Below are 25,354 nucleotides of genomic sequence, written 5' to 3'. Positions count from 1 at the left end.
AATAGTAGAATGTTTTGAGTTGATAAAAGCATCGTATGCTAATTTGTTGAACATTTGCATACTTTTTCAGGGCAAAATACCATAAATTAAAATATGGCACAGAATTGAACCAAGGTGACTTGAAAATGCCAACTTTTGAATCAGGTAACTTTTTTACAATAGCCTGTTTTAGTATAATTTCTTTATACACTGTTCTAGATTTGCTATGTTCAATTTATTGCAGCTTTCATTCTTCCCCCCACCCCCCTTAGATGTGTTATAGAGAAGATGTCTAGGAAAGGTTTGGTATTGGGTAAATATTGTTTAATCTGAAAATCAAAATTAATTGACCTTTCCTTTTTTGAAAGAGCTCTGAATGTCGAAGAAAGTTTTAAATAAAGCTACACAATTCCTTATTTAGCTACTGCTTCTCCTTATTTCTTCTAATACCCCTTCTTGAAGGATTTAATTATTTTTTGCCATTGTGCCATCCATCCAGAAGGAAAGCATGAGTGCAGAATAAACATAAGAAATACTGTTGTTTTTTGGTGCTTTTTTAGGATGCTAGTTTTTAAAGAATGAGGGGAAAAAATTGTACTGCATTGGCCTGGAAAAAATGTTGTTGAGCTTCTATCTTAAATCAAGGAAAAAAAGTCCTAATAGAAAAATTAGGCTGTTGTTATTGATACTTTGGAGCACATCTGATTTTGTAATGTGGATATAAAGTTGATCATAACAGTTTTGCTCTTCACAATATTGCAGATAGAGGAAAGCATTTTTCATAACAACTTTGGACTATTTAATAAGCAGAATTGCATGTGGCTTCTCTTGAAATGTAGGTCTTTGGGAAGTTGTACTGTTGGCCTGTATTTGTGTAATGTGCCTTAAAATTGTGGTCTACATACTTTTATTCTGATGGCCACCCCCCCCACCCCCCCCAGCTTTTTCAGGTTTGTTTGTTTTCTGCTTTAGAAGAGCCATGTTTTGGGTACTTTATACCTGGTTGAAACCAGAGATCATTATTCATATTTCTTGCTTGATGGGATTTTTCATATGTGTTTAAAAGCAGTATAAGTTAGATGTTAAAATCTAACATTAATCTATTAATCTAATCTATTAGTTTGTGCCATGTTTTATAGTCTCTGCCATAGTAAAAGTGCAGTGGGTCTAGATTTTAATTGTTGATAGTAAACTGATGGAATTTGTGTTAAACTTCATGTTTGTTTTCTCCAGATGCTGATACATGTTACTGCTTTTCTTATTTTAACTGTATTTTCCATGTTGCTTTCTAAGCATCTCTGCTTTGTGAAAGAGATATAGCCTGTTTTCTTAGCAGTAACACTTCAGCTGATCAGGGCAAGGTTTTCTTTTGTGTGCAAGTTAAATATTTTTCTAGTTCCTTTTCTGCATGTAGGGGGTCAGATTTTTTTAACTGATTCTGTTCTGTTAAATTATTTGGTTGATGCTTCAGCAAAGAATTAGAAAAAAAAAATCTTACTTAAAAAGCACTGCATAAGACTGCATTCTAATTTAAAGCTTTTTTTAAGATTTGCTTTTAGTTTCATTGGTTTCTTGTAAAAAGTAAATTGATTTTAAAAAACAAAACCAAACCCAGAACAAAAAAACCCACCCAACTGTGACACTATCTTTCAGAAGAAACCAAAGATACGGAGGTTCCTGCAGTACCTCAGAATAGCCAGCTGACCTGGAAGCAAGGCAGACAGTTACTAAGACAGTAAGTAACATTGTTGAATATTGGTGTATTCACACTTTTCCCTGAAGTATGAAGAGCTGTATATGTTTACTGTATGAAACAGAGTAATTGAGGTGTGCAGATAGTGGTTCATTTTTCAGGACTTCGTAGTCTTGAGCTTTAAGCAGTATAGAGTAAGGTTTTCCATATGAGATGGATAGCGATGAAGCTTATTTTCCATAAATGATATAATAGTGGCATTAATTTTTAACAGTCAATACTAATTTCTTTCTTTTTCCCTCAAATATGCTTTCCCCTTTCTTTCTTCTCTTAATGCATCTAGGTATCTTCAGGAAGTAGGTTATACAGATACAATATTGGATGTACGCTCCCAGCGGGTAAGGTCTTTGCTTGGGCTCTCCAATTCAGAACCAAATGGTTCAGTAGAGACAAAGAACTTAGAACAGATCCTCAATGGGGGTGAATCTCCTTCATCAAAACAAAAGGGACAGGAAATCAAAAGGTAAGTGAAGAGATAAGAAAAGCATAAAGTTTAAGTATGTTTTACTTAGTCATTGATATGTACTTGTCAGTTCACATTGAACTTTCAACTCTAGAGTCTCTGAAACCTGTGAGTGTCGCTGACTACAAATGATTATCAACTTAACTGAAATTGATTATACATAGGAATGTATGTATTGATATTACATACTTATATGTATATTATACATATATATTATATAAAGGAGAATATATAGTGTATTGAAGCTGAATTTATGTCATATAACCACTTTGGAGTTGTTATTTTACAGAAAGATTCTGTTGAGTGGTGCTTTTATAATAAGGAATTAGGCAGCCATAGAAACTTCTTCGTACAACCATTTCTTATTGGTTTGCTAATTTTAAAGCTCTTAAGTTGTTAGGTAGCAATTGCATTTAATCTGATTAATCTTCTAAAATCTCTTCAGCAAGTAAAATGGATTCTCTGTTAATATTTTTATTTATGTAGGAATTCTGGTGATGTTCTTGAAACATTTAACTTCTTAGAAAATGCAGATGATAGTGATGAAGAAGAAGAGAGTGACATGATAGAAGATATTGCAGAAGGAAAAGAAAAGCACCGGATAAATAAGAAACACAAAGTAAAAGATTTTTTTTTTTAATATAGATCTGAAATTGCCTTTAAAAAGGGAAATCTTTTTTTTTTCCAGGTGATTATAAATGTGTCATGTTAAAATGTTTGTTGTTGTACCTTTCTTATCTGAATGGATTGTAAGCAGATGCATTATTGGTAAATTTGGTGGTTTAGTTAACATATTACCTTGAAAACTTAAAAACAACCAACCAGCCTGTTTGCAAATGTGAATTAGTTGCTGAAAGAGATCACTGTTTTGACCATCTCAGCTTCTTTGCATACTTTGAGTCCCTTTATGAGGCAAATTTAGCAGAATACAGTGTGCATCCTTTCTGAATTTTGGAGAAGGTAGGGACAATTCCTCAGAAGAAACTGGATTATGTAATGGGAAAAAAAAATAAGTTCTGTGCCAAATATGTGTTTAATTCTTCATTATATGCAGCTTTTTACTAAATGTGTTAAGAGCCTAGCAGAGACTTGTCTGCAGTAACCTTCTGTTTAAAGTTCAATTAAGTTTTGTTCTGTTTTATTTTCCTCTTTAGTTTTCCGTTCTGTGAGCAGCTTCCTAGGTAGGATAGACTATATTACCTGTTCCTTTTTAGTTTTTTTTTCTCCTGTACTGGAAGAGTCTCCCTGTCATTGGGGTTTCTTTATGTAAAGGGGTGGATTTATGAACGCTGTACTGACGGTTTTATTACTTTTTGCTCAGTAGAGTATTCTGTAGCATGATGGCCCCTCTGGCTGCATTGCATTTGCTTAAATAGCTAGCAGCATTACCTCAGCTTGATGAGTCTTAATCTCCCAACTTGCCTTGTCAGGAAGGGTTTTCCACCACACCTTTGGTATTAACTTGTACTTCTGGTAAATAGATTAATCAAGCAATTGGTTGAATCTTTTTTGTTCTAAGGCAGTAGATAGTCTAATAAAAAGATTCTCTAATAAGTAAATCTCTAAGCACATATGAAGACATTACACTCATTTTTTGACTCTTGACAAAGCTTGTTTTTTATAGAAAGCAGAAGGATCATTTATAGTTATCTTTGTAAACATTGTCTCTTTCTGCAGAACTGTAAGAATATTGTGCAAGTCATAGAAACGTGGAAATTTTCTTCACCTGCAGAATGAAAGAAAATTTTTCACTGACGCCTTGGTAGGGGGGGTGGTTTGTTTTGTTTAAGGTGAAGGTGTGGTAGAACTAATAAAAGGACACTTTTCTGAAAACACTGTATTTTCCAAGCTTATGCTTAACACTGAAATAGAACTGGAAAGCAAAAGGGAAAGAAGACTTCTGGACCAGTAGAAAACACAATTTGTTTGTAAAGCTTCTCTGCAGAGCTATTGATATTGCAAGAAAATCAACAAAATTTTCTAATTATGTATGGGATTTGTTGCTGAACCTAGTGTCAGTATTCTTTTCATTTCCTAAGGATCACTAGACTGTGCTGCGCGCTCTTTTTTTTTTTTTATAAGCAGCTCTAGGTCTGACTACATCTAAATGTCTTTTTCTGTATCTCATGTTGAAAAATGTTTTCCCCTGCAACCAAGTACTCAGTGAGAGTAATCTATATCACTTCTAAACTAACTATTTGAGTAGAAAAAACTGTTCATGATTCAAATGCAGAAAAATGTTTATCTGCTTGCAGATTGGTAATGAAGGTTTAGCTGCTGACCTTACAGATGACCCTGATACTGAAGAAGCTTTGAAAGAATTTGATTTTTTAGTGACAGCTGAAGATGGTGAGGGAGCTGGAGAAGCTCGAAGTTCAGGAGATGGAACAGAGTGGGGTAAGATTCTAACAAAAGCATTTAGAAATAAAGGAATACTTGTTCATAGTAGAACATAAGAGTTGCAATACCTACTAAGATGGTGTGGTTGTATGGATGATTGTGATGATCAAATGCTGATGCTTAGATAACTGTGTATTGGATGCTGAAACTTTCATATATATATATATATGCTGTTGTAGTTGCCACAAATACAATTACAGTTACATTTGTTTCAGGTTTTGTTTTGATTCCAAAACTAAAAAAGGAGAATATTTTCTTTCTTGAATAAGAAAGGCTAGGATTCTGAATGTTTTTATAGCTGAATTAAATTTGCTTTCAAATCTGGATTTTTTTTTTTTTCCCCCCCCTGTTTGTTTCTGATCAGGAGCTTTAAACTTTTTGTGCTCAAGTTAAATGAATTTCTTGGTCTACTTGTAAAAATGGGCAATTAGTATATTTAGTTTTTCTGGCTGAGATTTTTAGATGTTATTGCTCATGTGGCTTGCATTAGTGGAATGCAAGAAATACTTTTGTACTGGCCCAACTTCTTATTTATTTATTTTAATTTTAGCATAGATAATAAAATTAAGTAGGTTTCTAATTTGATGTGAAACAAAATATGCTAAGTCAGAAACTCCTGGAGCCTACGTGTTTCAAAAGAAGAAATTGAAAGAGGGAGAGAATTTGGATAGGAAAAAGAATAATGAACACAGTAATTCACATCTGCCTTGAAATGGGAAATTGACCATTTTAGTTTCTGAACTGTGGTACAAGCAGTTTTGTGGTTGCATACTGTAAGTCTTTCATTGTAAGGCCAAAAAGTGCCACTAGATCATCTTGTTTGACCATTTTATGTCATTGAGACAATGACTTTGTCATACTTAGATAAACATCTCGGTGAGCAAACAGAATATAAAGATCTACAGAAATGAAAATACTGGCACATCTTCCAGGAAAATCATCCAGTGTTGATTTTGAAGGTACCAAGGATTAGAAAGCATTCCTTCCTGGAAATTAGTATCAAAGGGTTAGTCACCTTTATTTTTAAAACTCAGTCTTATTTCTAGTTGGAAGATGAAGCCGGACAAACTGTTACCTTTAGTTCTGGTAATACCTATCTATTTTTAGAAGCATTTTAGTGGCTTGGTGGTGTTCCCCTTTGAAGGTGATGTTATTTGATTAGTTTCTTGGTCATCTTTTTATTTAGCCAAACAGGCAAATCTCTTGGTATAAGATGTCTCATAGGCCCTGAAGCCAAAGTTTTGACTTTGCAACATTCATTCAAATGTATAGTGATGCAGAAAGTTCTGGTTCTAGCATCAGTTTTACCACTACTGTATATAGAAGGAAAGACAGCTTGATACTATAATTCATGCAGTCAAAGATTTATCAATTTTTTCACAACAGACTGCTGAAACCTACTGAACTAGCTTGTCCACTGAAATTCCAAGTCATTGTTTTCCAAGATTACTTTCTGGTGTGTTATATCTCTGTCGTCTTCTCAGGTAGTTACCCAGAACGGGGGGATTCTGATTTATTTGTAATGCTGACTTTGCAAGTTAAATTTTTTCAAACTTGTTTTCAAGCAGTTCAGTTGCTGTCCCAAACTTAAAAATAAAATACAATAAAATTTTAAAATCTATTTTAAAAATCAAATTGACCCACCACACTTCTCAGAGAACAGTTTGAATGTCTTTTATTGCAGTTTAAGTGAACCCATAGCAAAAGCGAGGCAGAGCACTTTGGGAGTTTGTACACACTTGCTACCACTTTTTTGTGACAACTGGTTTAACTGCAGTAATTCCATTATTACCAAAACGCTCATGTCTGAGGTGAGGAAGTGAGGAGGAGGAAATAAACATAAACCTACATTCATCTTAAAGTATGTGTTCTGAGTTTTGCCGTATGAAGATGATATCCATAAGTTTGTTGTATATTTTGTACTAACTTACTATTTAAATAAGTCAGAACACATACTTCCAAGTGCAGTCGCAATGCTTGTTTCATAGTATGCCACTGATTTTAGTACAGCTGTTCTTTCCTTAAATGGATGTTTAAGGATACAATTTATCAGGTCTTGGGGTTGTGTCGCTTTTTTAAAGACCAGTGTGTAAATTTGAAATATTTGAAGTCAATGCTTCTTTACCTATCAAAAGTAACATTTCAAATATTATTCCACTTAAATGCCTTCTAAAATAAAATAATACATTGCCTAAACCAATTTATTTTAGCCTGTCACATTATTTTGAACTCTGTGAAACTGTTATTACTTGAAATCTCCAAGTCCATCCATTTATTTATTTATTTTTGATGGGGAACTTCATTTAAATGAATACTTGCCATTACTTTCTAAACAATTGCATCAACCATCAACTCTAGTATTTCAGTTATAATTCATATTTTTCTTATCTTTGTAATGTAAATAGTTGCTGTGTTCTGTTTTCTTCTCAGCTTTGTTTTTTTCTTCCTGTTTTAGTTTTCCTGCCATTGGCATCCTTCTATCACTTCTACTCTTGCAAAGATTTAGGCTCTCTGAAAAAATGTTATTGTTTACATGTGTATTTCTTCATAAAACTTTTATTGTAGTACCTGGAAACCAAACTTCTGATGTTTAGGCTCTAAACCTATTGCCTAGTCTTGCTTTATTATTACTTTCAATACTTAATCGTCAAAGAATTATCTGTAAGTCTAACTTCAGATACACTAAAATATTTCATCGCCAAATTTGATAGTTACATTTTTTGCTATTGGAGACTTCTGCAAACCAGCCACTGCGTGTGGAAGTTGGGTTGCTTTTTTTTCCTTCCTATAATACAGCTTTTTATAAACACATTCTCTTTTTGTAAGTGCCTCATTTAATGTACTTTGAGTCTTAAATTGTTTTCAGACATTGTGATGTAAAGTGTCCTGTTATGCGACATGTTTTACTTAGGAACAGCTTATCTTCAAAATAGTGAAAGATGAGCAAATTCAAACAGTGTTAAATAAAGAATTAAGTATGCAGCACATTCAAAAATGAATGTACATTTTTAGATTAAAAATTTATAAATGCCTTGTGGTGATATAGTATCATCAAGAAAAAGATGCGTATAGAACTTGTTTGCTTAAGCGAACAGGAATAAATACATATTATTATATATAATGTTACATATTACAGATATTATGTATTATGTAGTCTTTTTATTCTGCTTATGATTTCAATGACTAACTATGTGTTCATCACTGAATTTCTCCTCTCCATGAAACTCAAGTTCTGTTTACAGATGGACCATGAGTCAGAGAATGACTGACTGTGCCCAGAATTCTGTGTGGTAGAGTGTCACTGGAATTCAGAGTCTCTTGGGTCATCTTTTAAATTAAAAAAAAAAAAAAAAAAAAAAAAAAATCCTTTCTCCACTAAATGGTATTGGCTAGTGGATATCCTGGATCCTCTGCACTGTCCTGATGTCAGTTTAGTGTGGGTTATAAACACTGCAGGCAATTTGAGGAAGTGCCACTACTAGGGGGCAATTACAGAGGTCTTCTAGTTACATGGCACTGTTCTGAAATAGCTAAGTGTATCTAGGCATACCTGAGAGAGAAACAGTGCTGGGTTTTCCTAAAATGCTTCATTGAAATTCGTTTCACAGCCTCTCTGGTTAATCAGAGTTAGTGTTTTATCTAGTTTCCTATTTACGACCTACATTTCAGCAGCTGATAGCATTGTTTTTAAGTATTTATGTTTGCAGGCTTACGTTTTTCCTGTTTTCTGTTGACCGAATGAGTCCAGTTCCTTCAAATTCTTTGTCTTGATATCTAAATGCCCTGTTTGTTTTGCAATCTACAGACTTTTTCTAAACTTATAGTGTAGAACACAGACTGAATGTGTTACTTCAATTTTATCATCACCATCACTGAATTATGTAGACTACTCTTGGTTTCATACACCACACCTTTTAAAACATACCAGAATGACAATTTTGTTGTGACTTTTTTTTTTTTTTTTTACAACAGCATTATATTGCTGTTACATATGTTCAGCTTCTGGTTCAGTTTAATTCCTGAATCCTTCTGTACAACGCTGGAACCTAGCTGATTATTTTCCTTTTATTAATGGTGCTTGGATTTTATTTTTTTCTAATTTTTAATTTGTTCCTAACTGAATTTCCTTTCATGGGGTTTTAGGGTGTTTTGGTTGTTTTTTTTTTTTTTTTTTTTCCTAATTTCCTTCCTCTTTTGGTTGGGCATATCCTCTGACTTATCTTTCTGTGTCTCTCGTATTTCCTGACTAATCACTGTTCTCTGTCAGTGTTTTGGCCCTGCAATCATAAAGATTGAGGTCTTTGTGTTTGCAGTTTGGTAGTTGTAGCTGCAGTTTGGAGTAGGATGTCATTGTTCCGTTCCCCTCTCCACAGTTCTTTGTGGAAAGCTCAGGAGACGTTACCATTGTGCTCCCCATTTCATGCCTTCGCCACCCTTGCCTTTTCTGTATTCCACCTCTTTGATCAAGATTGTTTCTCTTTGTCATTGATCGGCCCCATTTGAATGATGGTCTTTTGGTAGATGCATCAATATCCTAGGATATCTTCTCATTCATTGTCACGTTTTGTCATGAAACGTATACTTGGAATAACTCCTACTGGTTTGCATCCTAAATGTATGTTTCTTTGTCTCTGCTGTGTATGGCTCCTCTTGTGCACTTTTATGACTGTAATGGTTATAACTTTAAAAATTGCTGTTTTATGAAAACACTGCTATCTTAGGTATGATTTGGAAGTCGGGAACTGAGGAACTTAGTTTTATTATTTTATGTCTAAAGAATTTGTGAACATAAGCTTAACTCGCACACAAACCAAGTTTGGTTGCTGCCTAATTGTCTTTTAGCAAAAGTCCTTCTGCAAATGTTACATTTACCTTGTCTTAGAAACAAGCTTATCCTTTTACTAATTCTGTGTTTCCAGAAATATTTGAGATGAATAGTTTAGAAAAGTGGAGACTTGACTTTCCTTGGAGAATAATTAACTCTGCAATATTTGTCAAACAGAAGAAGACATGTCTTCTGAAACTACTGTGGAATGTTGTATTTCTACTAATTATAATTTAATTGCTGGAATGCAGTGGGATGTCAGTTTATTCGAATTACTTTTCTTCATCCTTATGTAAAAAGCTGTATTTATAGACTTGTTTCTCTGGTTATATGTAGGACCAAGGTTTCTTTCTTGTGCATGTAGAATGAGTGCGAGAGGATGCATGGTGGTCTTCATGAATAAACTGGCACTGACTTACTCAGCTTGCATTTTCATGAGTGATATAGCATGAATACTTTTATTTGCTTATTCAACACTGGCTGAATAATTTCTTAACACTGTCTTTCTAAAGATGCAGTAATCGTTTCTGAACACCAATGAATTTTTGTGTATTTTGAAGTATCTAACATAAACAGTTACTTTTGAAGCTTAATTTGTTTGCTCCTTAGTAACAAATTAACATACAATTTTCAAATATGTAACTGATATTATATAGTGCCTTGGAAAACTGTATGAAATGAGACTTAGTATTTTGTAAACTTAAAACTGAGACTGCACCTTTAAAGTAAAGATTTATTAAGAACTTTCGTTAATGCTCTTATACAGCTATGATAGTAAATCGCCAACAGCCTGCATTGCCAATTGCTGATTTTTTTTCTTTTAATAATATGCTGCATGTAGACAAAGATGACCTGTCCCCAACTGCTGAGGTTTGGGATGTAGACCAGGGGCTAATAAGTAAACTGAAGGAACAGTACAAGAAGGAACGAAAGGGGAAGAAAGGGGTAAAGAGTAAGTGCAGATTCTGAATCTTGTAATGCAACGCTTTTTTTGCCTATCTATATAGAAGACATTTTTTCTCACAAGTTCTGTTTTTGTTTTTTTCATTAAGCATTGTTTTCTGTAACGGGGGCAACCAACTTTAACTTTCTACCTGCTGAATGTGAATATGTCAAAACCTTTGACAGCCATTTCCTAGATGAGAAATGTTGAAAACACATAAAAATTTAAGGTTAAATAGGTAAAGAGAGCTAAATGCTTTGAAATGAGTGTAAAAATAATGAACAACTGGCATTTTGAGGATATTCCTACTCTGAGAAGTTTTCTGAAAAATTTAAACTTTATCTGCTTCTTAAAGTATAATACTATGGTACTGTTGTGGGTGGGTTTTTTGTTGGTTTTTTTTTTTTGTTTCTTAACATGAGCTTGAATCAAGCTATAATTGCTATTTATAGGCTTGTAATTATTTTTTACAATCTAAGGCAATGAGAATAAAAAAAGTGCCTGTAGTGTAAATACAAACTTTTTTGTGGCTTTGTTTAGGATATAATCTATTTTATGGTGCCCTTCACTTTTCTGTGCTGTTACTACATTTTGGTTGACACCTCTTTACTCTAAGAGTTTTCAGACCAGTTGACCGATTTGGACTATGTAAGTTAAACCAAACTTCAGTATTGAAGTATCTGGTACAAATGCTTTTGTAACTTATGTCATCAGCTATACAAAGCTCTTAGTGGACAAAGTGTTATTAAATCAGTGTCACTCTAGAGAAGCTCCCTTGATTGCAGTATTTTTATTTTGAAAGTATATTATAACAGTTTCTGGCAATATTTAGTAAAAAATATTTTTTTCCTTGATTTGAAAAATTGTGTTAATATGTACTAACTAAATTGTGATATTAAAATATAACACTTCATGAAGAATTCTGTAATTATTAAGATTTGAATTTACTTTATAACATCTAACAAATTAAAATTCAGCGCATGTTTTTTCAGAATTTTGCATGACTCGCACGTACACACACACACACACACATATAAAATCTTTGAAGTAAAGATTTTTACCTAGTCTTTGGTTTGATTGGAACTTACAGTAGTAATCTGGGTGCTAATGGGTATCCTCATTTAACATGTAAATCAGCAGTTGACACCAAATTCACATGAAGTATTTTGTAGAGTTAGAAACTTCCTTTTAATACTAAAATGGACTTCTTTTATTTGAAATTTTCTTATTAAACTTCACATTTTAGACTTTTGGAAGCACAATGGCTGCAAAATAACAGCAAATGTTTTTAATTCTGGGGGAAAAAGAACGTAATTATTTAGGGGATTTTTATATTTCTCTCTCAAAAATTGTGCCTTTAGGTTATTGCATACAGAAAGTTCTTGAAACTGTACCTTTGTTTCAATTCTAATCTTTTCATACCCACCACACCGGTTAGTTTCTACTTTCTGGCTTGTGCAAGGTAAGCAGCTGTAAAACAGGGACAAGTAGTGTTGTTCTAGGATTATAAATTCTATGACAAACTCTTCTCAGGCCTCCAAATTTGTTTTAGTGGCATTATTTTGGCTTGTCTAGAAAGGATTTCTCTTACCTGCACTTGTTGCTTCCTTGGCTGCTATGCAGTCAAGAATTTCTATTGTCTTTTTGGTTTTCTGTCTGTAAATATTAAAATTTCCAGAAAAGGAGCATAATTCTCACCCATCAAAAATGACTACTTCGTCAAAAACTGGCATTTTAATGGTCTACATTGCTGATTAAATTGGTTGTGACCATCATTTAAAATAAATAGTCATTATTCTACCTGAAATGTCCAGTTGCAAAATTAACTTTGCAACATTATTATCAAAACTTTCCTTCCTGTCTGCTTTCGTGCAGTTGCTGCAAACGGTATAACATTAAGTTTTGTACCATGAAGGGCGTGACATGTTGGCCATCAATTATTATTTGACATATATTGTCTTTTGACAAGGTGTGTTCCACTATCAAAACTCAAAGGAGTATTTTCTTCATCTAAAGTAATTTTGAAACCTCCTTATGTTCACGTAAGAGAATATTTAGGAGACAACTGTGTGTCACAATGCTGTGAGGTCACGTAAGTCACTGCTTAGACTTTTGGGTTTTAAGTTTAAATTTTCCTTTGGGAAACCCTGAGCTCATATAGATAGTCTCACAGGGTGGTTTGTGGGATTCTGCACTTGCATCAAGTTCGTGATAGTAGTTTCTGACTAAAAATTGGCCTCTAAATCACTGAGCTAATTGAATGAGATTGCTCTACACACAGTAAAAGTATGCATTTAAGGTTGGACAGGTTTGTTTAAATTCTATTTGATTCATAGACATTTTTCCTCAGCTTTTTTAACATTCTAAGACTAAAAATAGTGTCAAAGGCCTTCTTTATTCCTGCTTCTCATGTCTGGTTATTCATGAACTTCATTCTGAATATTCATCTCTTACTTTGCCCTTCAGTGTATTGTCAGACTTTTATCAGAATTTATTTTGAGCAATATCAGAATTTGTATGCATGGCAGTATATATATCATCATAAAGATCAAATAAATGTGCATTGACTATCACCTCTTGCAATACTTTGAGGACAGCATAATAGGGCAGACATTCTAATGGGTTCTTTTGTTGGATGTGCTTCTGGTAACTACCATAATCTGCATTTAGACTGTTGTCTTCATAGCCCTGGCCCGGTTATGGTACCTTTCATTCTAAATGTAAGGATAAATAAGTAAAGAGAAGTAGATTTGATTCTATTTTGATACTTCTGTTGTCTGCATTAATCTGTTTTCTTTTGGATGGAACACCTTAATTTAGGTCATCTTCTGTCAGCACATATGTTTCCATAATGCAATACTTACTCTTTTTTGGGGTATTTTTGTGTTTTGTTTTTTTCTGTCATGATAGTCACCATGTTATGTGGAAATACTACTTTCTTATGAAAGGATCTTTTTAAAAAAACAAAACAAAACAAAACAAACAAAAAACCAAACCACATCAAACCAAAAACCACTCCACACTTTAATTGCCTTTATAATATCGGTTCTAAAATAACGCAAAACCTGCTTATTGAAGAGTTCTTATATTTAAAAAAAAAAATAAAAATACACAAATCAACCACAACCTATTCTGGATTTCATTGTGATAAATAGGTAAGGAGTTAAGTTTGATTTCTACAAAACCAGGCTTACCTTTTACAGTAATATGCTGAATTTAAGGGCAGTTTCTTGCCCAAGTTTGATAAGATCAGTTTTGGCAGGTAAATCGGGGATGACTGTTTTTCAGATATAGTCTGTCACATTTTCAGAACATAATAGTGGAGATAATGCATATCTCATTTCATACTGTCAGGTCACAGTAATGTGTTCTCAGCAATTTGAAAAATAGTTTTCACATTTTAAATTGTATGTGTACATCATTGTTAAAATGAAGATAATTTTACTGATTTTTCCTTACTTTCCTTGAAACTTTTCTAATTTTTTTTACTTTCCTGCTCTTTTCCCTCAGTCTAATTGTTCTGTATTTATGAAACAGTATCTGTCCCAATCACTTTGCTAGCCTTGATTTCTGGGAACACAGTGTAATAGTTGACAGGCATGAAAACTGATTTAGATTTTACCATCTTCATTAGCATCACCTGTTGATGTAGAAGGATCCCTGTGTTATATTCAGACTTGTGCTATTACATCTTGGAGCTAATAGAAATCTGCTTATGGCTTCTCAGACTACAACTTGTCAGCACTGAATATTCAATTATCTTTTTCACTTTAGATCTCTGAAGGAGGATATACTTGAGATAGGATTGTAGGTATTTTGCTTTTGTTCCTAACAGGTTCATGTTTACTGATTTTTTTTTAATTTTTTTTTTTGTTCTAGTCTTTTCTTGAGGATAAAACAGAGTCATCCAGTTTGTGCCTTGAACATAGGTGCTTATGCAGAGACAGCACATTCTTATCCTTAAAAATCTCTTTATAACATTTAAAATACTTCAATTATATGAAGGTACGCTTGCACTTATTGAAAGCAGAAATCTGCACAGTCTACTGTGGTGGTGGCACAATCTTGAATATTGACATTTTTCAGCGTGAAATACAGAGAAGTTGTTGGGAACAGCAGCTGCTTTTTTGTAAGCTTCAGAAAGAAGTTTCTCTCTGTATTGCATGATGGATTGAGGGCTGTTGTGAGGTTATGCCTGAAGGACAAGAAGGGACTAAACCTCCAAAAGATGCTTTCAGTTTGGATGTAAGAGTTAAATGCCAAAAATGGCTTATATCCATCCATGTGTTGAACAGTTCATGCATATCGACATGAGAAGATAAATGCGTTTTCTTCTGGAAAGCAAAGGGTATATTAAAGTAGACAGTTTAGGGTACCAGTCATGACTTCATGTCACTTATTGGTTGCTGTATAATATCTTCAAGAATGTATCTGCTGCTGGTCACGGTAGGTGGCTGGCAGACAGCCAACTGGAATAAAGACGAAAGCAAGCTTTGTGGTCTGTATGGTAGAGACCTGGCCATTGTAAGAATGACTTTTTTTTTATGTGAGATCTCATCTGCTGACTGCAGTTAAGTATTATACCTTTGAAATGAAATCTTATCGGTCTAGTGGCTACTAGGAAAAAAGTGTTGGTGCGAAAGAGACATTCCTCATTTTTATTATTTTACACTCATGTCATTAGCTGAGATTTCTAGACTCACTTCTACATGAGAGTAAGATGAAACTTAACCACTGGAGAAATCTGTTTTGTTGCGTAAGGGAAACTTTTGGAAGCCATTTTATCCTCAAACAACTTCTGGGTAGCAGCTTTCATAGATTGAATTGGAATAATAAGTGTTCCGTAAAAGAAAGAAAAATGTCAGAAGCACACACACAAAAAAGTATAGGGTGTTCTATATTATTTGGCAAAATGAAAAAGTTTTGCCAGTATTAATGAGAATAGTTATATAGCATCCCTCTTGGGGTATGTATGGTACACTTTTGCTATTATTCTGCTTCCAGAAATGTCTTTTGTTGTCATCCCTCTCTCCAGAGAATTCTCCATTACCTCCAGAGAGTTCAATTATTGATGGATATTTATTTTTGAACACATCAATTTTAACCATTTTTTGTCAGTAAGATCTAAAAATTGAAATGATTGGATACTATTTGAAAGAGTGTGTTTTGGTGTTTAACTGTTTAAATGAACAGTTCTGCTTTTGATAAGTCATCTATAGTTACAGTGTTTACCTTTTCCTTTTTTGAGAATGAAGGCTTTGTTTTAATTTCCATTTCCTTTTAATAAAAGTGGTACATGTCACCTCAGAGTATAAGACATTGTTTCCTAATGCTTACTTTACTAAAAAATGGACATATTTGAAAATTATTTAGGTTCTAATATGCCCTTTTAAAGATAGTAAACACTTATATTTTAGCAAGTTTAAATGCATAGTTTTGGGGGGCAGGGTGGTGGGTTTTTTATTTTAAATGTTCTACAATGTAGCTGCTTGCAGTCTCAGGAAGGACTCTTATTGATTAAAAGCTGGTTATGTCTTGCATCATTATGGATCATTTTCTTTAAAGGGATTCTGTCACAGAAATTTCACTTTATGATTGAAGCTTGACTTTTTGACATGCAAGCTGTAAGGGGGAAGCAGGAATGAATTAATGAAAAAAATTAAATTATACTATTCTTGTTTGCTAGTGTCTACATCATGAATTTAATGCACTTACAATGCTTGTATAATAGGGGTAATATACATCTGCAGTTTCATACAGTGGTGAAAGCATTCTTGCTTTTGTGTTTAATAAACACTTTATACAATTTAAATACCATTCAAAAGCAGGGAAAGTTAATTGTTCGTTGCACCCCCATTATGAGTTGTCTGTACTTTTTCCCTCATTTTTAAGCTTATTTTTTATTTGCACTCTGTTTTTCAGTGTTAAATTGTTTAGTATAGTTAAAGTTGTATAATATTATTAGCAAATGTTTAATTCATATGTATTTTCTTTAATAGTTAATGTTCTTTTAGTATTTGGCTTGACTTCTCAGTAGGGCTGTAAGATGATTTTTTTTCTCTCCCACAGGAAATTGTAGAATAGATCTACAGAACACAAAGGAGTTATTCTTTGATTTAGTGAATTAAAACTGTTTGCATGTAGTTTTCAGATTTGATGTATTAACTCCTTCTTTTGATTTCCAAAAGATCAATTTTATTAATATACAAAGACAAAAGCAAAGCATTGTATTTATTTTAAGGAGATCCCATCAGTAATTATTCTTGTTTAATTAGTTTAATGGATTTGTAGACTTCAGTCAAGTCAAGCGGTAGCAATCAAATGAATCTTTGCTGCTGACGTTAATTTACAGGAGTCAACAGGACAAAACTTCACGACATGATAGCTGATCTGGGCGATGATGAGATACCCCACATCCCTTCAGGAATCATTAATCAATCTAGGTCACCCTCTTCTAGAATGACTGATCATGAAGGTGCAAGAGCAGAGGAAGGTACAAAAAATTCAGCTACTTATTCTATTTCAGGAGATTTCTTTTAGAAAGCACACGCTGTAATTTACTGTCCCCTCTATAAAGCTTAATGCAATTGCAGATTGCCACATTACTACTTTATTTGCAGATTTTCCCAAATGGTTTTATGAGAATATGGCTTGAGTTTCTGTGGCTTATCGTAACTCACCATTATTTCATAAGTATATTTAAACAACTTCATGTACAGCAGTGTGTTCTGAAACTATTCACTATTAAATCCCTGTTTGCAGACCCCCCCGTTAGAAAAACCTTTTACAAATAGGGTGTTATTGATTGAGGATAAAAAAGGTGAGTATTAACATTTGATACACAGTTTGCATTGTAAAGTGAAATTTAGAAGTAGTTATTTAAGTTACGAGACTAACTTGTCTCTTTTCCTCAAGTTTAATGTTCTCTTTTTTTAAAATTCTCGTGGTCTATATACAGAAGCGTACAAAGATACTTTCTTTACAAAGTACTGGTTTCAATTTCAGGATTATCTTAGGCAATAGAAGATAGTGGCAAACTATTATCTAAATAGTCTAAAATCTTGTATTCAGCTTTAAGTTTTTTGTTTTAAAGGAATGACTTTCCTTGTATTAACTTTCAGATTAGAATACCATTATGTGAATTCTGTCCTCTACTCAGAACATATTAATTCAGAATACTCAGCTGAATTCAGATTTGGCTCCTTTATGATGATCTTTGACCCATAAACCCTGGCATGGTATCAGCTATGCCAGAAGTGGAAAGAATTTGCGTTATTACTGATCCTGATAATCTGTTGGTTCTGCTATTCGTCCTTCACCCCTGCCCCCAGAAATGCCTGTCATCAGGCAAGCAGAAAAATAGCAAGTTTGCAGGGAGTTTTTTTTGTTGCTCTCCCAAACTATTATTTTACAAAAGTGTTTGTCTTCCCACCTTCTCTTCTACTGCCTTCCTTTTCATCTTTGTTTTTATTTATGACTTAAAGATGAACCAGTATCAAATTTACCTGTGGAGTGCAATTGAAAAACTGACTGGTGAAATTCCACTTGCTAAAACTTGTGGACGTACATTTGGGTTGCATTTAGGTTTAGTATTTACATGCTTTAGGTTGCCTTTTAGCCTTGTTTAAGGTATTAAGGGCATGTGACCCTACAGTTACAGTTCCCTCGGTCTGTCTTAGGCTATTTTTCTTAGACCATACATGTTGTGCAAAGGAACACAGATGTTCATTGTTTAAGGACAGGACGTATAGCTGTTGTCTCTTTTACAGACTTTACATCTAAAACAATCTTTCTGAAGAAATAGATGCTAAATTTGAATTTGATAGGGACTGACTTTTATTGCCTGGTTCCTGTAGCACAAACACTGTGCTACCCTTCAAATAAAGATTGTCCATGCTATTTTCAAATAAACTGTGCCTTCAGGATTATATTTTCATGCTATTTAATGTGTTCATATGTTTTCAGCTTATCAGTGTAGTTTGGGCTTTATTCATTAAAGCAGTAGTATGAATGTCTTACCATCATATCTGCTAATTGTGGTTTCTGCATAACTTTTAAACTTGAATATTCGAGTGTAAATTTTGCTGTTTGATCAGAAATTCTATCCTGAATACTATGTGGTTTTTAAAGTTTTTGTCTGTACCGTATGGTGCAAAGCTGCAAGCAAACAAGCTCAGCGTTGTCTTTTGAATTCCTTCTAGGTCTGCCTTTTGTTAACAAGGCCAAATACTTCATTATCATAAAATGCAGATTTTGCTCAATTATTCATTCAGCTGTGTTTTAAAAGCTAAGTTTTCTGCAGACAACTTTAGGCTTTCTTGCCGGGACACACTAGCCTATGCTGATCAACGTTACCAAGCCATAACGTTCTTGTGACTGTACGTAAGGTTTATGCTACACTCTGAAGTGTTACAGTTCTGAGATAGTGGTTCATGATTTTGTTTTCATATAGAGAACAAAGTCTTATTAAGATCACCTTTTTCTTTTTTTTTTTTTTCTTGAGGGGAGGAGGAGGTTCAGGGAGGAAAGTAAACTATGGTTCTAATTGGCTGGGAATATATCTTTTATACCTCTAAAGGTGTGTTTTTTGGTTTGGGTTTTTTTGTGGTGGTCCCCCCCCCCCCCCCAAGTGCCTGGTTAAATATGATAAGAAAATTTTTATGCTGTAATTACACTTTATAGTTTTGGCCATAAGAAACTGGGGTTTCCATTTCACCATATTGCATGACTTTCAGAAACAGAATCAACAGCAGCATGATTCTCCATCCAATGTATTGTACAGAGAATTATTATTTTCACGTGTTTGTTTTTCTTTTTTAATAGATTTTTAATAGATTGTGGGGGTGTCAATCTATAGATTGACAAAAAAATAGCAGTAACAGCTAATTGCTCAGGCATTAACTGCTGCTTTTGGTGTACCACGTATTAACTTTCTGGAAAACAAGATTAAAATGTCCCTGACTTACAGTAGACAACAACAGCATATATGAACATACATATTTGATTAGAGATTGAAGCAGTTTCAGTCTGTACAAATATTACTGCTTGAATTTCACGTAATTATGTATGATGTCAAGAACTTGAGGGTAAGAAGTGCTGGTTAGGATTGGCCAAGCAAATATTTAATCATTGCATTTTTTTCACCTAGCTTCACCTACAGAGAAACTTGTACTATCACTTACATTTTTACTTGGTATTTATTGATCACGACTCAGTTAAACATATGTATTATGCTATGAGGATAATATTGTACTGTGTGTGTTAGAAAAATACTTGGATCTTTTTTAAAGATGAAAAGCATTCAATAAGTACTTTATTTAACTTTATCATTTGCATATATCTATTGATGCAATGCTTTTGATATGCAGAGTTGTGGGTCTTTACTTTTAGTAGCTAGAACATCACACATCTTTCATTGTATTACTTTTCTGCCTTTTCTTTTTATAAAAACAGCTTGCAACCATTTTTTCAACTTCTTTTAATATGTCTTATTTTAAAATAATAAAATGTGCAAATAAATTAAAATGTAGTTATACAACTTATTATACATATTGGCAACTTTAGTATTGAGAAATATGCTTCTAAATTTCGGATAGCATTAATTTTGAAGCTTTAAAGAAGGGATATTCACCTCTGATGCAAATAATGACTTGGGAGGTTTGACTTGTAAATGGATACTTGTATTTGGGAGGCTGGGATGTCGTTAAGACAGTAGAGGTGAGCCAGTTTTGGAAATTCCAAATAGAAGTGTTGGAGTCTTTCTGTGGGAGACAAAAAGAAAAGGGAAAAAACCAAACCACAAAACCAACCACCGATGACGACGACAACAACAAAAACCCCTAAAAGAGCCCTCTGTTTCTTTTGTAGCCTTTATTTTTTTTTTTCCCCTCCCACTCTTTTTCTGTCAGAAAAGAACCATGAAATGTTATTCATTTGAGGATTTCACGATTTAGGTTCACCAAGAGAATTTTTTGTGATGTTATTTTATTTCTTGCTTCGTATAAAGTATTGTTTCTATTTCCTTTTATACTCAGCTCAGACACTTTCAGTAAGAAATCAATCCGTAGAAACTCTGATCTCATCTAATAAGCATGGATGACTGGATACCTCCTTACCCCCCCAAAAAAAACCAAACCCCAAAAACCAATAGTAAGGGAAATAGGTGGGAACATGGAAAATAATAAGGTGTTTTCTAGGAATATGGCTTTTTCTGAAATATGAGTGGTTTGGAATAGATTGTTAAACTGAGAGTTTTAGTAAAATATTAACGGAAATGAAAAGCTTATTCATATAAGGGCATGGTAAGCTATTTTGGGCTGTTAATTTAATGTAGCATTCTGATGAGTCAAGATCTTTGTATGGATTGTGAGTGTTTTATAAAGAGGTGATTGTGCATAGTTAGAATACTATTTGTTCTTTTTATGCAATTGTAGGAACAGCAGTCTTTATTCTTACATAGATTATATTCTTAGCTTCTCATGTACAGTTGTGTTGCCTGTGCTAATGTTACATTTTTTTAATAGTACAGTAGTTCTCAAGCATTAGAACTTGTTTTATTCTTGAAGTGATTTTTTGATCTAGCTGGACTGGCTCCTCTTTGTGTAGCCATAGTAATGATGCAAGACATCTATAAATTTACACCTGGTCTTAGTTACTTTTCTTCAGCTGGAGTGGAACATAACTAGGTTACCATTCAGATAGTGATGATACAGAATAATAAAGATGCATGTTCAAAACAGGAATGTGTTGATTATTAGTCCTCTTGTTTGGAACTATTTTTGTAAGACAAAAAACAGGATATGGATGTTTTTTCAGATCTGAAAACTTCATTTTCTCTGAGTTTCAAGGTTTTTCTGAGAGGATTAGAAACAAGGGGTGGCATTAAAGTGAGACCATAATTCTCTCTGCCAAATCAGTGAAATCCAAAAGTCAAGCAAGTTTAATTTTTAAAGATGTTAAATACGATTTAACATATTTTGCAGATGTTTGCACTTAGTTGAAGTTCACACATAGCTGAAGTTTAAGTACTCTACCTAACAAGTGTCCCAATTTTTGCACGGAAGGCAATACTGCTAAGTAAAAGCAGCTTCTAAAATATGCTGAAGTATTACAATGTTTAAGCCTTTATTACTATTCCTTACTGCTAAATTTATATTTGTGGGTAGAAGGAGATATACAGAATTGTTGAAGAATGTAAAGAATATGGGTGAATATTTGAAACTTTCATTCTCAATTCATCTAAAAAATAATGGTTATATATAATTTGTATTCATTCTAAATTATAATTAACAGAAATGTTAAATTTTAATTTGGGGAAGGCACAGCTAGCTAAGATAAACATCAGTTGAGTGTATTTTAAATTAGAATCCAAAATCATGCTGAGAAAGTAAGAGAGAGAATTAATGAATAACAGATGTTTTCATTTTTTTAATCATCTGAAAAAATCAAAGTAGAAGAGATGTTTTACAGGAGGCCTTTAGCCTGAGAGATAAAAAATATTTACACATGCAAGTAGAGATATTTGTCTAGTATAAAGCACAGAGACTTACTTGCAACCGGATAGAAGGCAGATAGCATGGTGTAGTGAATGAAATATTTAGCTGAGAATTTGGAGACCTGGGACGTACATTTGATATTGCAATGTAATGTCAGTCAAGTCACTTGTCAGTAGTATTGAACACCTCTGTAAAGTAAGTTGAAATCAAATGACAAAGCATGATAAAAGAATTGTTTATTTAATATATATGTGTGTGTTTGCACATGTGTGTGTGTTGTCATGCTCTTTCTTTTTAGTTGGGGCAGTATGTAGCACATACAAGTTCAGTTTTAAACTCTGCTTTGCTTTTAAGTGATGAATAATGCAGTTTTTCATCAGTTTGAATTATTACATTGAGACTTAAAGAAACTGTTTTGTTCTTTGTAGCTGAGCCAATAACGTTTCCACCTGGAGGAGGCAAGTCATTTATTATGGGTTCTGATGATGTGTTGTTAAGTGTACTGGGCCTTGGAGACCTTGCAGACTTGACAGTAACAAATGATGCAGACTATAGTTATGATGTAAGTGCAATTTTATTTTCAAATTCTTTATACAGTTTAATCAATAATAGTTGGGTCCCCTCTCCCCCACCCTGAACATTACAGATGCAGAGAACAGAGGTTTTATTAGCAAAAACTATTACTTGGGAGGAGGAGGGAGCACCTTGTGAATGGGCTAAGTAATTTGGGTAGTCAAAATTAAGTGAGATGACTTGTTTGTTTTCTACTTAGATAATTTAGTTTAGATTTTGTCACTGGGGGAATGTGTTATGACACAAAATAAAGATTGACGTCTTAACGTGAATTTGTTTGAACAAAAATGGCAATTATACACTGATATGGAGTATTGAGAAGACATGGCATAAAACACAAATATTGATATTAACTTATTTCTTTGCTCTCCCCTTTGTGTTTATGTAGTGTTAACAGCATAGACTATATGTAGTAGTATATTTCAGATGTAAGCTTTTAGGGTGTATTTTTATTATAATCCAGTGTTCTGACATTCCTTTGACCATATTCATTAAGCTACTACCAGTAGTGTTATATGAATTTTTCATCGGCTAGTAACATTTGATGGCTGGTTAGGGAAGTGTTCAGGTAAGTCTTATGTATTGTATTGTATTTAAAGTGACTTGTGGTTTTGGGTTGTGGTTGTTTGGGGTTTTTTTATTATTGTTGTTGATAAGGTACCTCTCTGTTTCTGTAACTTTTCAAGTTAGATACATGGTGTTTGTACTGGAAACCATTACTAGGGATTTTATTAAAATCTTAGAATTTGCAAAGTGAAGAAATAAATTATTTATAGCTTTTTACAGGGTCCGAAAATACTTGTGTGTGACTACACACCTTTTTTTTTTTAATCATAGTTGTCCTTCGGTATTTATAATGGTACAGCATTACACTTGCTGTAATGAAGTAAGAGCTAATACTTGCATTTCTCCAGTATTGCAGGGTGTTATGTTCCATAGTTCTATTTAATGAATAACAAATGAAAATGTTAATTATCCATCCTTCTATTACTGGACTGTATAACAATAAATGAAAGAGCTTTTTTAAATATTTGGAGTACTTTTTAAATTTGTATAATATATCATACTTTTCACAGTAAAGATTAATCTTCAGGTTGTCTGTTTCATTTCAAATGACATAACACTTTTGGGTAGTAAGATAATATCAAAGTTCAACTTCAGTTCTTTGCATCTTAACTTTCTCAGAACTTTGCCTTCTGTCTAGCTAAATCTCTTGTGTAATCACATGTAAAATGTATCTGACTTGAGGGTCATGTACAATTGTTTAGAAAATTATTACTTTTTTTTTAAGTTTCAAAATGAAATCTATGAACAAGTGGACTTCAAAGAAAAGTTTTTTTTAAAAGCTTCAATTGTAAATGCTTTAAGGCAGCTTAAATTTGAAACATCCAGAACTGGATGTTCCTAACTACTACTGCTAACTATGTGCTGGTTTTGGCTGGGGTAGAGTTAATTTTCTTCAGAGTAACTAGTGTGGGGCTGTGTTTTGGATTTGTGCTGGAAACAGTGTTGATAATACAGGGATGTTTTCATTATTGCTGAGCAGTGCTTACACAGAGTCAAGGCCTTTTTTGCCTCTCACAGCACCCCACCAGCGAGTAGGCTGGGGGTGCACAAGAAGTTGGGAGGGGACACAGCCAGGACAGCTGACCCCAACTGACCAAAGGGATATTCTATACCATATGACATCATGCTCAGCATATAAAGCTGGGGGAAGAAGAAGGAAATGGGAGACGTTTGGAGTGATGGCGTTTGTCTTCCCAAGTAACCATTACACGTGATGGAGCTCTGCTTTCCTGGAGATGGCTGAACCCCTGCCTGCCCATGGGAAGCAGTGAATGAATTCCTTGTTTTGCTTTGCTTGCGTGCGCAGCTTTTGCTTTACCTGTGAAACTGTTTTTATCTCAATCCATGAGTTTTCTCACTTTTACCCTTCCGATTCTCTCCCCCATCCCACTGGGGGGGAGTGAGCGAGCGGCTGGGTGGTGCTCAGTTGCCAGCTTGGGTTAAACCACAACAACTAGTAGTAAATTCCCCTGGGAATTATGAAGTTGAATAGTTTGGGCATTTGTTTTACATAGTATTGTATTTACTTGGTTGAATAACTTCTAAATGCTCCTGTATGTATCTTCATCGAAGAATTAAGAAAAGTTTGGTTTAATGCTAACTTGCATGAGGAAAAATATTTATTTTAAAGCAGTTTAGAATCTCAAATCAAGCTTCTGAACTTGTCAGTTGATTATTTTATTTTCTTTAAGTATTATTCCCATTTTACTGACAATAAATATGAGGTATCAAAAAACTAAATGGTATACTTCCAGTAGTGAGGCAGCTACAGTTGTGAGATTAGATCACAAATTGTTTTTGCAGTTGCATTGCATTCTATGCCTGTCCGATTCCCGAGTTCAGAACCTTGGAGTATCAAGGACTGGTGGGTCAGACTTGCCCTTCATTAGATTTATAAAGGTAACGCGACAACATTGGGCTCTTAAGGCATATGTTTGTAACCACAAAATTTTCTGATTGTTTTTTCTTTTAAAAATCTAAAATATTATTGAAGCACCCTTCTTTCCTCTTCTGCCCGCCAAAATCCCAAGTCAGCCTGTATGCTGGACAATTAATGCATGGACTAATTAGTATGGTGACCCTTAGGGCTGGTCTGTAATACTGTATTTTGCATGGCTCCATTCTTGGTTGGCTCTTTTTAATGTCATGAGGATGATTATCAATCACAATTAATAGCATAAATTCCAGTATCTGTACAACTCCAGTAGGAGCAGAATACTCTATATCTCTATTGTAGATCATTGTTGTCTGTTGTTCTCCAATTAGCTTTCCATTGAGAATTACTATATACATAGAAGGAACAGGAAGTTCTTGGGCTGAAATGATAGCAGTCTGGAAGAACAGTGAGAAGCAGCAT

General features: G+C 33.9%; 1 protein-coding gene across 4 annotated transcripts in view; it reads left to right on the top strand.

The window, feature by feature from the left end:
* Positions 1-25,354, top strand: part of STRN3 (striatin 3) — a 70,332-nt gene that overhangs the window by 27,282 nt on the left and 17,696 nt on the right. For 2 of the 4 annotated variants that reach the window (XM_076344985.1, XM_076344984.1), the window contains exons 3-10: positions 71-144; positions 1,633-1,714; positions 2,016-2,195; positions 2,682-2,814; positions 4,451-4,592; positions 10,262-10,372; positions 16,716-16,856; positions 22,287-22,420. In XM_076344985.1, coding sequence (XP_076201100.1) covers positions 71-144; positions 1,633-1,714; positions 2,016-2,195; positions 2,682-2,814; positions 4,451-4,592; positions 10,262-10,372; positions 16,716-16,856; positions 22,287-22,420 — 997 coding nt within the window. The remainder of the gene's footprint in view (positions 1-70; positions 145-1,632; positions 1,715-2,015; positions 2,196-2,681; positions 2,815-4,450; positions 4,593-10,261; positions 10,373-16,715; positions 16,857-22,286; positions 22,421-25,354) is intronic. The other 2 variants (XM_076344986.1, XM_076344987.1) reach the window with 2 other exon arrangements.

This window comes from Aptenodytes patagonicus, chromosome 7 (genome assembly GCF_965638725.1).
Source record: "Aptenodytes patagonicus chromosome 7, bAptPat1.pri.cur, whole genome shotgun sequence".
Classification (NCBI taxonomy): domain Eukaryota; kingdom Metazoa; phylum Chordata; class Aves; order Sphenisciformes; family Spheniscidae; genus Aptenodytes; species Aptenodytes patagonicus.
This window is presented reverse-complemented; position numbering and strand designations above follow the sequence as displayed.